At 41.0% G+C, this 13,784-nt stretch overlaps 1 protein-coding gene across 1 annotated transcript in view; it reads left to right on the top strand.

Moving 5' to 3' along the window:
- The first annotated feature begins 334 nt into the window (after positions 1-334).
- The window catches only part of VIPR2 (vasoactive intestinal peptide receptor 2), a 52,477-nt gene continuing 39,027 nt past the window's right edge, over positions 335-13,784 (top strand). The window contains exons 1-2 of the mRNA XM_033066623.1: positions 335-466; positions 3,560-3,662. Coding sequence (XP_032922514.1) covers positions 416-466; positions 3,560-3,662 — 154 coding nt within the window. The 5' untranslated portion in view covers positions 335-415. The remainder of the gene's footprint in view (positions 467-3,559; positions 3,663-13,784) is intronic.

Here is a 13,784-nt window from a genome sequence, read left to right as displayed (position 1 = left end):
GTGGGCACCTGCGGGGCGCTGCGATGGGCGGGGGGCGCTCCGGCTCGGGGCAGCGGCTGCACCTCTCATGGGGGGAGCGTCGGGGCAGCGAGAGGGAGGAGGAGAAAAGGGAGGCGAGGAGAGGGGCTGGGGAGACACGGGCGGGCGGGCAGGAGCCGGGGGCTAGAGGAGGAGCTCCGCGCAGAGCGACGGCGGGCACGGCTGCGGTCGGGCCGGCAGCGGAGGAGCCGGAGCGGGGCAGGTGCGGGAGCCGCCAGCGGGGCAGGGGGAGCCGGCAGCGGCCCCGGAGGAGCCGGCAGCGGCCCCGGGCTCCCTATGGTGCCGGGCGGGACCCGGAGCCCGCTCCCCGCCTTCGAACGGGGCCCGCGGAGCGCCGCGGGGCAGCGCAGCCCGGCGGGGCCGGCACTCGGCGGGCATGAGGACCCTGCCGATCCTCCTGCTCTCGCTCTGCTGCAGCCTGCGGCCGGTAAGTCTCGGAGCACCGCCCGCCCAAGCGAGCACTCGCTCCGCTCCAGACCGCGGGCGGGGTGACCCCACGGCTCTTTCCTAAGAGCCCGTGGGTGCCCTCCGGGCGGGGAACGCCAGGGCAGCGGCGCGCAGCCCCCGCCGGGACCCCCGGGGGCTCCCTCTGTGCTTCTGCCACATCCTCGGGCGCTCCGCATCCCGGGACAGTTCTGCATCCCCGGGACGGTTCTGCATCCCCGGGACGGTTCTGCATCCCCGGGACAGTTCCTCATCCCCGGGACGGTTCCTAATCCCCGGGACAGTTCCTAATCCCCGGGACGGTTCCGCATCCCCGGGACGGTTCCGTATTCTCGGGACGGCCCCGCATCCCCGTCCCCGGGACAGTTCTGCATCCCCGGGATGGCTCCGCATCCCCGGGACGGTTTTGCATCCCCAGGACAGTTCCGCATCCCCGTGACGGCTCCTCATCCCCGGGACAATCCCGCATCCCCGGGACAGTTCCGCATCCCCGGGACGGCTCCTCATCCCCGGGACGGCTCCTCATCCCCGGGACGGTTCCGCATCCCCGGGACGGCTCCGCCCCGGCTCCGCTCCGCCGGGCGCGCTCCCATTCGCGCGGAGCCGCCGCTTGCACCCCGCAGTTTCCCCGGAGCCGGTGGACACCGCTGGTTTGCCAAGTTTTCAAGGAGCACTGCCCGGGAGCGGTCCAGGGGCCGTCATGGTGCAGGGAAAAGCTCCACATCCACAACTGCTCTGTAATATGTACAGGCTGCGGTGTACAAAGTATTCAAAATATTGAAGTCCTCTTTAGGGCGCCTGCATTTATCATCTTTGTATTTTCAAGCGTTTTTTGAGTAGTTTGTAAAAGTCAGTTACATTGATGGAAACATGAAACACACACACACACAAAAATAAAGCTTTTAAATTTTTTGTTACTGTATAACACCAAAAGTCGGGAAACCATACTGAAGGTGAGTGTAGGCTGCTTTTCAGAGGAAATGTTTATCTGTCCAACTGCTGGTCTAGATGCTTTAGAAATTATTAAGCTGCTTAAAACGCAGAGAGGCTCCTGAGCTGGATTTCCAGCTCAGTGTGCACCTTTACACGAGGTTCTGTATTCATTGGTGACAAAGGATAACCTACTGTTGGTTAAGCAGAGGGAAAGATGGATGAGCACAAGTCCTAAAAAGTGGTGAATGCCCTCAAAATCCTGATGTGTTTTGGGAGCTGGTCAGAGCCACATAGTCTGGAACCCTAAATCTCATCAGCTTTGTGAAGTCCATCTGAATGAAGTGGATGTATTAGAACAAAGTGTGGTACAGTTTAGCATGTAGCCCAGCTGTGAAAAGTAATATGCTACCTTGGGTAGTAACAAATGTATATTTTCAAATTAACCTTTACTATTAATCACTGATATTTCTGAGGTACCAGGAAGAGAAGTTGTTTATTCAGCAGGCTTCTTAATTGCAGTAGCTAGTTTGACTTATCCTTCGTTTAGTTAACACTTTTATTTACTGAACCTTCCTTTCCAAGACCCAGTAATTGTAATACTTCTTGATGAGTAGGAAATGCATTGTCAGTTACTGGATATTTGTACTTGGAAATTAAAAATAACCAAAAATCTATTCTGTGAAAGGAAAGTGCTATTAAAAACATTATGTATACATGGGAATTTTATTTTACATACTTGCTCTCTGCAAAATGGATTATAAATACCAAAATATAGGTATTTTCCGTATAATGCTGAACTTCAAATTATAAGTTCTAGAAATCCTAGTTTATATTAAATACATGTCTTTGAAAGGAAAAGAATTCTGCACTTGTAATGTATAATTTCAATGCTCAACATAAAGAAAAGACATAGAAAAGGAAGTCAGGTTCTAACGTTGTAAACAGTGAAATGAAACATTTGGAGAAGGGACAGATTTTTGTGAGTTTTCATAATATCCCCTGCTGTATGCTTCTGGTTCTTGTGCTGTATTTTTAAAAGCTCTGCAAGTGGTTTGTCCACAAAGAGACTGCAGCATCACCAGGTTCTCAGTCCTAACTCTGGATCTGAAGTTCTGGGCCCAGCATCACAAATTAATTATTATAATTTTTTTAAATTGATGTGTCATGAATCAGAGATCATTACCAGATTCTGTTATTAAATGTCTCCTAAAAGATGTGAAAGAAAAGACAGAAACTTGGAGAGAGACCACATTTTTTTTTGGTAATTACAAGTGTGAGGTGTGAGAATGACTGAAGTACTGCATATTCCCATTTTATTTATTTAAGATGTGATTTCATTTGAGCTAACCACTGTCCCATCAACTCCACTGGCGTTTCCATTTGCCACCCCCTGCAGTAATTTCTACCATGCAGTCTCTTACAGACTCTGTAAGAGTCTGTGTTTCTCTCTGAGGTCTGATTGACTCTGAATTCAGCTGCCCCCAGTACAACTTTCCAGGGTCTCTTTTCTTTCCCCAGTATTGCTGCATTCCTGTCTCTTCCCATGGACTTTTCTGAAAACCAAAGAAGTGAGGGCAGGGCTTTGAACTAGTAATGGCATTAATGCTTTAATTTTTAAGTAATGGAGTTTTCTTCTTGTGTAGCATTTGCTTGAATCAAATAATCATGCTCTGGGGCCTTTAGGAGATAAAATAGATGTGGTGGAAAAGAGAAGAAAGGCAGAATTTACCATGTCTAAGAGAATGAAGTTTGATCAATTTTCATGTTCTGTGATATGTATTAAACTTTCACCTCCCTAACTTAATACAAAAAGAAAAAAAAATAAAATACATCTACTCTCCTGTTTGAGTTCCAGCTCAGAGTTTTTCTGGAGAAAAAGATCTGATGGCACAATATTGAGGAATGCACTAGAAAGCTAAATTAATGCTGCAGAAAGAAGCCAGTAGATTATTCCAACATTTTTTTCTGGAACGTCAATGTGCGAGAAGCTAAAACTGGCATCAAGTGTGAAAAATGCCTAGCACATGCTTGGGTGAAACCTGTGCCAGTTAAAGTTGTGACTTTTGTTATTGATAGTTGCATTCTTCATTGAAGCATTGTAATTCTGGTTTCAAGAGATAACCCATTTGTTAATTTGGCACAGGTGAATGGTGTCCATCCAGAATGCAGATTTCAGCTGGAGATTCACAAGGAGGAAACCAGGTGCATGGAACTTCTAAAGAATTCAAAGCCAGTGGACTACAAAGGTAAGAAAACTGTAATGTAGTGATAACTGGAGCATTGAAGATTTTCTCTCTCTGTCTTCTTTATTGTTGTGATTGCAGTTTTTGTAGTTGTCTGAGCTGTGCTTGGGATTTTATGGTTTTTAGAATTCATGCAATTTTGCATTAAATGCACTGCTGCAGCGAGCATGTGGTGAGAGGTGTGCAGGTGCTAAGAGTGCCCTGGCTGGGAGCAAACATGTTCCCATGTGCTGAGATGTTGTTGCAGTTTTTTCTGGCTGGCAGAGCAGCTGCAGGCTGGTGATGACAGGACCAGCAGAAAGAGCAAATCTGAGGGAAAGCTGAAAGCCTGGGATCCAAGCATCTCTCCCTAGCTGTGGTTGAGAGTAAAGGACTAGTGGCAGGAAGGATCTCTGGGTTTTCCAAGTGGACAAAGTTTCATACTGATGATCAGATCCACACCCAGAGGACCATGGAGTGGTGCAAAGGGAAAACTGGACCCCAAAACCCCAAATCTCTCTGTTACTTTATTGTTTTCATTTCCTTTCTGCACAGAAAGATATCACTAGCTATACAGATAGTGATACATCAATCTGTAATTTAATGGAAGGAAGAAGAATAGTAGATGTAGGGGGTTTTGATAGGTTTTTGGGCTTGGGGGTTTGTTTGCTTTGGGTTTTTTTTGTGGGGTGTTTTGGGTTTAGATTTTATTATATTTCCTTTCTACATCTTCATGTGAGGAGAAAAATAGAGTTTATGGGAAAATGACATTTTTCTTGTAAGTTGAAGCCGCTGGTAAAGCCATTTGTTCAGCAAGTGGAATAAAAAGGGGACAGATAAATTCAGATTGTCAATACATGGTTTATTTGGGCTTTTTGTGTTCATTTTGTTTTGAATGCACTCTGAAGATTATTATGGGACCTCAGAGACCTGCCATCTGCAGTGCTCTTTGGGCATAAACACCAGTCTCAACTTATGATGCCTTTTCCACCAGTCCTCAATTTAAATGTGTAACTCTCTCAGAGCATATTCTAACACTAATTTGTATAAAATAAGAAAAAATCAAAGGATCTTCATCAGTTTGTAATTTATTATAATTTCTCCATTCTATTAATCAAGATCAGTAATTTCCAAAAATGCAAAATCTTACTGGAATAATTAATCTGGAATAAATAATAAAGCATAAGGTTTATGGCTTTTATTTATATATGAGTGGTGAAGAGAGATGGCTGTTACATAAATAATACTAGTGCAAAGCCAGATGGAGAAATAATTAGTAGCCCAGCTTAATGAATTAAATCATGAACCAATAAATTCACTGATAGCTGTTACATGGCTTTGAAAATCAAGCTTTCCTCAAGATACACTTTTGTGATCCAGATGCTGGACTGCTCCAAGGGAATCTTTGTGATGCACACCAGTTTTATTTTGGGTCCCCTAAGGGAAGAAAGAAGTTTGCTGTCAGTATTTTCTTCCCAGACTTTTCACTGGAAGAGGGGTGCCTCCTGAAGGCAAACTGCTGTGAAAGAAAACTCATGTCTTGGAAGGTCACAGGATGTCTGATGGTGTTGATTCAGCCCTGCAGACAGTGGCAAAACAGCAGTGAAAGGATTTAGACATTTTATTGAATGCCCATCTGAAACTAAAGGAATATTCAATTTTGTTGGAGACTGAAATAAAGCCCCTGTGGTGATGAAAACTGCACAGTTAATATTACAGGAGAATTCATTCTGTGCTTCCTGTTACAGATACCTTCACCAAGAACCTCCAGAGAGTAGCTTGTGTTAAATATATGCATTTCCATTTACAAAAATAGACATTCTCTGTGTGTCCTTATTTTCCTAGTAAGCCCTCTGTAATCATACAAAGAAGTAAGGACTATTTTGATCAGTAATACTCTGGCTGCTGATAAAGAAGAATTACTAATGAAAATTGACAAGCTGGAACTAGTCCAAGTTGAAGCTCCACGTGTAACTTGTAGTAGATTTGAAGCATCATTCTTTACAATTCATTCCCATATACTATTTCACTTTTTCCTGCATGGGAAAGATGGTTATACAGCCCCTGTCATGCTTCTCTAGTTTTAGTATTTGCTACCTGACTTACAAAAGCTGTCAGTGAAACCTTGTGAAGGTACTGTCTTGAATTTGGAAAAAAAGAGTTCCCTGAGATTTTCCACTGAAGGATTAGACCTCCATTATCAAAATCAGTGGGAACATTTTCATTAATTTATTGGGCACCTGGGAAACCTTCACACCTCTATGTGACATTCTCCAACTTGGCTGGCATGCATAGCCTCTGAATTTTGGACGATCCAAATTGTATGGCACAAGTAGTTTCTTTTTTGAGCTACATGGCAATTATCTATTGAATATCTTATCAAATCTTCTCAGCTCCACGTTAGGGAGATAAAAAGGAAGCATTTAAAGACTGTTGTTTGACATGATAAAATGATCTTACACCTGAGCTGCCTCAAGACATGGGCTGAAGAATTTTGCTGAATATTTTTACATTGACATAAAATCACTGACTGTGAAGTCTGTGAAGCACTTGTTAACTTCAAGGCTTAGTAATGCAGTAGTGTGTTCTGCAAAGAAGCACTTTATAAAGACAGTGTAACTCTGAACAATGCTAAGGATGTGCTAAGACCAAAGGACCCAGTTGGTCTAAATTCTGCTCATTTGCCAATGTCAAACCATGAGACACCCAGATCTCTTGCTTTGCACCCTTTGGGGGATTTTCAGGCATTAGCACATACTTTTCCATTAGTGGACAGCATTACACTCCATTTAGGGAAGAAGTCACTCTCCAAAGACCTGTGACAGTTCTTTCTCTCTCTAGTGCCCTTTAGAACATCTGGTTGTTTATTTTATGAAGACTTCATTAGCTTCTGTCCACGTTTGTTGTCTTCTTTCCTCTTATAATTTGGCCCCTGATGTATGGATGCACCTTAGCTGGAAGCCTAGGAGAGGTTCTTCTGTCTTTGTGCACACTTCTTTATTTTTGAAGGGTAGATGAATTGCATTTTAACTAGATCATAATCACTCCAGATTTTCAGGTCTATATGGAAAAAAACTAATTTGTTTTTTATCTGCTACCCATGGCCTGTCTTCTTAAAAAAAATAAAAAGCTCCCAATAGAAGTTTTTGAAAATACATAAAAATTGTCCTACAAATTTCTGCCTTTTTTCAATATTTAGATTTTTTCCTTATAAATAAGTGGCTCATTTCTCTTTACCTTCAAGTGAAAAATGAAATCTTACGGTCAAAAATGTTAAAACTCTTGAGATTTTTTAACAGGGTTCTACAACAGAAAGTTCTAAAAAAGATGTCATTATGAAAATAATTAGGGAATTTTGATTCATCTTGGATTGAGTGGCTACACAGTTAAACGTGCCTTTCAGATTTTGATTTCCAAAATACGCTTTTGTGAGACCCATATGTCAGATAACTTTTTAAATTTTTGATATGGCATTTTATCTTTGAGGGAGGGATGTAGAAAGGAAAAATGGCTTTGGAAAGAACTTCATAAACCTCTCAAAGAGAAGCTTCATAATGCAGCTTCTAATAGGAAATTAAAAGAGGCAAGACACCAAAATAATGCTCTTAGTTATTTGTAAGTTTAAAGCAAGAGGGACCAATATCACTGTGTAATCCAATCTCCTGAATTGCGCTGTTAATAGAATTTTCCTCAGTGATTCCAGCACTGAGCTCATGATCCTGTGGATGAAACAGAGCTACTGAGAACAGTGGGATGAACATTCAAATGTTGCACCATGGCAAATTGTCCAGAAGTTAAATTTATCTGACTAGCTTACCTGTTAAAGTGTTTTTTCCAGGAAGAAAGGTGCATATTTTGCATTTGCACACACCCCCACACCTTTGTGTATAATACACACACCTGTCTCTATAACCACACCAACGTGATCACTCTATTCTCCACGTTAGTGAATAGAAGGCTGACACAAAGCCAGATGAGACCTTTCTTTTGCTACATGAAAAGGAATCTCTTCAAGGTTCCCCCTTTCTTAAGGCTCCCTGTCTCATCAAGGTCTTGCATCAGGTTTGTTTGTTTTGAAGCTGTTTTCTCTGCAAAATGAGTCAGTAGCTCAGACTGCAGTGGTGCTGGCAGACCTCTGAGGTAGCATTCAAGGTAGAATTAAATGAGATGGTGGGGTCAAGGAACTCCTTTCATGCAGCACCAGTAACTCTTGGAAGAGCAGCTTTAGCTTTCTTGAATCTCTGTGCTGCTGCTTTTCCAGCTGTAGTACAGATATGTTGCTACTTTTTAGCTCACACTTTTTTATTTTTTTATGCAGGAAGCCAAAGGGGCTGCTTGTTATTTTGTTTTGGCTGATTGAAGTGAAAAAACTGATTCTTATGGTACTGACAATGTCTGGGCTTTGTGGAAGCTGTACTTAAATATTTGAGGGCAGAAGCAAGGCAGAGCTTTGTCTTTTAAGGGGGCTGGATGAGAAAGGTGAGAAAGAGCCTTGAATGAAAGGTGTTTCCTACTGAAAATTAACTGTAAATAAAATGGTGAAGTCTAAGAAAATATCCTCATCAGCCTCATTCAAAAATCTCACACAGTAAAGTTTAATAAGTGATAATAACAAACCCTTTTGGAAAGAAGAGAAACACCTGGTGTCCACAATGATTTTGAAGACATGAAATTTCTGCTCTATCCAAAATTTAAATAAACTTAACAGTGGACATTAATATATGGCATTTGTATCCCCGAAGAAGGAAAATGCACAGCCATAAGTGAATTTATTGTGTTTTCCAGAAGATTCTGAAGGAAATACTGCCCAGCATAGTCTTGCACTTCAGTCCTGATAAAGACAACTATGGCCATGGCAGTCTGTTCTGCGTGTTCAACATCCAAAGTTAAAATACCACAAGGAAGGAATTTTGAGCACCAAAACACTGAAAGAGCTTCAGCTAATACAACAAATAGCACATGGGTTAGACATAATACACACCAGCAGAAATACGTGGTCCTACTTCTTAATAGAGACTTTTAATATTTTGTGGTGGGGTTTATAGGAACAGGAGATTGATTTTTAATGGTAATTTTCAAGAATGTACAGCATGTCAGGATTGGGACAACATAAAGATGATGGTACCTCTCACAGCTTTGACTATACACACATTTATATATTTGCACAAGAATAGAAAATAATGTTCTTACAGTAAGATTAACATGCTGTCCAGTCATACCAAAAGAAGTGCTCTTGTCTCCAAAGGGCAATTTGAGTAATAGGAAAGCAGGATTTACCTGGAAAATTTGTTTTCTTTTTTGAGAGGGTTATTTTTCCAAAGGTTTAGCTGGCAATTTCTGTATTTTCCCACAGAACCCTAAAAATATATAAATTATTTTAAATGGAAAACTGGCCAGTAGATTTTTTATTCTCTGCAGGGAAGATGTTCTTCTAAAGGGAAACAAGACATTTGTTCTGAAGTGTTTAATCTCATGAAAATCCACAAATCTCTTAAAATCTTAGAAACAGCATTTTTGCCATTCCTGGTAATAGAACTGGCTTTTAAAGAACCTATGAACTGCAAATATTTTAGGACAATATGAGATAAACTCTATTGGTTCCATCATTCTTTTTAAACTAGTTAAATCTGATGTATACTGCAGAATTTTAAATTTCTATTTGCTGTCTATGTGTAGTGTTTGTTGACCAGAAATTAAAAGTTTTTACATTGGTGTTTCCTCAGATTTTCTGGGTAGCTGGGGCTGCTTCTTGACCACATTGTAGCCTGTGTTTTTATTGTTTTTATTGGGTTTTTTGGGGGGTTTTTTTGGTGGGTCTTTTTGTTTGTTTGTTTTTATTGTCACACGAATGCAGGTGGGCAGCTCCAAGCAGAGGGGCATTGGGCAGGCAGGGTCTGTCAGTTCCTTCCCCCCAAACCAGGACAGCCCCAGCCCTGGGCAGGTGTCACTGTCATCAGGTGTCACCTGTCCCAGGTGACATCAGCCTGCAGAAGTGGCACAGGGCACCAGGGTTGTGCCACAGTGCAGGGCAGGGTCAGGCACAGGCTCTGAGGAAGATGAAGGCAGGTGCAGCCCCAGGGCCATCACAGCCTGTTCCTGCTCCCTGACAAAAGCAGGTGGAAACAACCTTATTTTGGGACTGTCTCATTCCTATTCCCACTCTAAGCAGTTCTGCTTTTCTCCCAGTTTGCTAGCTTGCTACTTGTGCAGCACTTCCATTTGGTTTCCTTTTTATCACTCGTGTGAAAACACAGAAGGAATGTCAGTCCATATATGTTCATCATTCCCATGCGACCCAAGTTCCATGCTGTGGCACACAGACCTGCAGTCTAGAAATCATTGCCCATAAGAGGTGAGATTACTCCTGCTCTGCCAAGTTAAGTATAAAACTGAAAACACTGAAAAATAAACCCTAGGCTAGCTGTCGACTTTCTGACTCGTTTTCAAAGCGCTCTGGTTTTTTTTTCATATTTCATGCACGCCTAGACAGTTTTAAAAAATGCTAAACCACTCTTGGAAGTGACAATTTTAAAATCCAAATGCAAAGTGCCACCTAGTGGTTATATATTTATAAAATGTGTCTATAAACAAAATTTACCAGCACATGTCCCAATGTTTCACGTTTTTATAGACAAAGAAACACACATAGGTAGCTGAACTTGTTGCTCAAAGACTGGATCTCAAAAAGGAGGATGATGAATAGGGTGGCAGTACTTATGCAAGCTGAAGAACATGGGAAAAAAAATGTAGTTTATAGTCTGTTTCCTTTCATTATGAAATATCTGCAAATGCATGACAAGCATTAAAGAGCAAACATTCAAATAAAGTAAGTGATCTCATTGGAACTAGCTAACAATAGCATCTGCAGTATCTTCTGGAGGAACAGGAGGGGATCAGCAGAAGAGACTTTTGGGTGAGTCACTGAGCAAAGGTTTGGTTGTTTCCTTGGATATGCTGTGAATGACACATCAGAGAAATGAATGGTGCAAATGAAGAGATTGAAAAAGGGATTGTTCTATTCAGGCTGCAGGAGTGTTCTTCTAGACACCACAGAATCAGGGATGAAGAAACTTTTTTCTTTTTGCCTTTGCTAGTTTTATTAACAGTTGTTAATGGCTTAACCCCAGAGATCAGCCCAGCGCTGCACAGTCATTCACTCACTCCCCCACCTGCAGGGTCAGGGATAGAACTGAGAAGGTAAAATCTGGAAAGTTCTTGCATTGAGATAAAAAAAATTTAATAGAGAACACACAAACCCACTGTTGAGCACAAATCCTAAACACAGCCCCGTATTAGCAACTGTGAAGAAAAATAATTCTATCCCAGCCAGAATCAGCCCAATAGTTAAAGAAAAAAGTAAAGAATATAGTAGTAGACATGCCAAAATAGTTGAGAAGCTAACACAAATCTAAGCTGGACTGGCTTTTTGTGTGTACATATCAAAGTAAAAGGACAAAACCACTCAATGCTTGAGAATTTATTGAAGCACAGTGCAAATGTAGAGACTAAATCCAATAATGAACATAAAAGAAAAAATACCATGTACATTAAAGTATATCTGTGTACTTACAATATTTTAAAAATATTATAAATATTATATGAAATAAACATTGGAGCAATTTAAGTGAACTACTGAAAGAAATAGAAAGCTAGCTATAGAAAGTACCATTTTACTGGTAAAATTGTTACCAGAACTAAAATGTAAAAACCTTATTTAAACCTAAAAATGTGAATATTTTTATCTTACTTGATTAGTATCCTTCAGAGATAGTAGGAAGCAGGCCTATATATGTGGGAGATGGGTAAAATTTCCAAAAAATGAGACTAGATAATGATTTTATGAGTGAGGAACTGATGGATGACAGTCCAGAAATCCTAACACTGATTGAGTTAGTGGCTGAGCAGAGAGTTGTAGAAACTGAGTAGAGAGGAGAATACTAAGTTTCATCAAGTCAGGTATTCTATGTAGAGAAACAGAAATATTTAGCATAGAATTACAACATCTTCACTTCCCAGCAGAGTGGTATTTAAAGTATCATAGACTGCTTTGTGGTTGCTGGAAAGAAACAGGCAATCATGGGGAGCAGTTAGCCTGGCCTAATTAATTACATGGGTTTTAGGATGAAGTTAATTGAATATACATTAATGCAATATTGTTAAAAGTCTGTAGTAATTGGAAGAATTACAATTGAGGAAAGGTGTGATTTGAAAGCTGAGAAGGTGAATTGTTTCTTAACAGCTGTAATTCCAGCAGTAGTTTCACCAATAATACCATTTCAGCATTCAGACTAGACCAGTTTTCAGATGCCCACTGTCATTCAGTGACTATTAATGTCTCCAGGATGTTTCAGCAATTTTCTCAGATGTCCTGTACCATTACCAATAAGTCTATAGATATACATAAATTAAGGCTTGGTATTCTTGGAGTTCTGGTGACAACCACTTCACTCACATGATTTGTGATGCATTTGAAGGTAGCCTTCATGTAGGAAATACATCATTACTTCATCCATTTGATTTAAGGACTCTGAAACAGTGTCATTCTCTCCTGGGCCATAGATGTCTGTAAAGCACTAAAATTCCGAGGAAAAATAAAGGAAAAACCATATTCCCCAGAAACAATTAGTGACTTGCTATGTTTTGACATTAAAAACTTGTACACTGAGTTCCTTCCAGCAAGTTTTGAGATTTGATACAAATTGTGTTGATTAATTTTGGCAGGAATAGGACTTGAACCTCAATTTTTCTATGTAGTATTCCATGCAATTGAGTCTTGAATAAGTTTTTTAAGTGTTTTCTGTTGAAAACATAGCAATGGAGCTTTGAAGTTCATGCTGTTCAACTGCTGGTTTTGCAAAATCTTAGCCCAGTCAAAATACAGCAGCATAGGACAAATTTGTAAAGGCCTTAATCTGAGCTATTGGCAGATTGCTGCAACAAGCCCACCATTTTACAGAGAGTGGACTAAACAAAAGGGAAAATTTGAGAAAGTCATCAGCTTCCAAGGGTGTGCATGAAGAGCTTCATGATTCATCTCTGCTCTCACTGTTAGTGGAAATGGGATTGAAATAAAAAAGTCTGAGGTCTTACAAGATGATAATTATTCTTGTGTACTTCAGGGATTGTTTATGCTGGCTCAGGCAGTGCATCAATCAAAACCAAAAGAGTTTCATTTTGTCACTGTAGTTCTGAGTGCTGGCAGATGAAGAAAATAGTTTTTTTGTCTTCCTGATTACTTGTATGTTGTGTTGTTGACGTTGGTTTTGGCTTAAGATCAATTGGGAAGGAAGCATGACCTGAATTGGTTCAGGTAAACATTCTCTTACTTTGCATAATCACTGGTGCTGCATCATAGAGATTTGGGTTGATTTTGACCCAGAACTGCAGCTCAGGAAGCACCTAAGCATGTTGAAATTCCACTTCAAAGGCTATGAAGGTGACCTGCTCAGTGTAAACCTCTGAAATTATATACTGATGGCCAAGCCACCATCAGACATCTCTCAGGGATACTGTTGGTAAAGCCAAGAGAGGCTAATGCAGCATACAGGGCAGTGGAGGATAAGGAATTATGTTACCTGTGCACAGAGATAAACTTTGTGAAGTGTTCCCTTTAGTAATCCCTTATTTTTGGCATCATCTTTCTGAATATAGAACACATGCTGCATTTAGAACTGTACAATCCTAAGAGGAGTGAATAAAGTCCCAATCCCCACAAGCAAGTGAATCCTCTGGAGAATTGCACTTCCTTGGGAAACTGTATAAAGAGGGCTCAGTGGAATTGTGATCAAATGAATAATTTCCCCCATAATCCTCCTCCCATCTTCATTTATCATTTCCAAACCTTGTTCTTGGTACCACACAGAGGCTCCCTCCCAGCTATTACACTTGGTTGGATGTTTCCAAGGGAAAGCAAAGCCCATGGGAACAGTGTGCCACTGGCTTTCCTTCGTGCTGCAGCTAGGACACAGCCCTGGGACAAATCCAGCTGCTGGTCCTGCAACACATTCTTTGGTTCCCTAGTTTACGTGTGCTTTGAAAGTAGCTTAAACTTTGAAAGCAGGATGCTGCATATTTTAAGTCAACGCAAGCTGTCCAAGTCTAATTGCACTAAAAAGTTTTTATACAAATATAGAACTTCTAAATATT

This window comes from Catharus ustulatus, chromosome 1, assembly GCF_009819885.2.
Source record: "Catharus ustulatus isolate bCatUst1 chromosome 1, bCatUst1.pri.v2, whole genome shotgun sequence".
Classification (NCBI taxonomy): Eukaryota; Metazoa; Chordata; class Aves; order Passeriformes; family Turdidae; genus Catharus; species Catharus ustulatus.
This window is presented reverse-complemented; position numbering and strand designations above follow the sequence as displayed.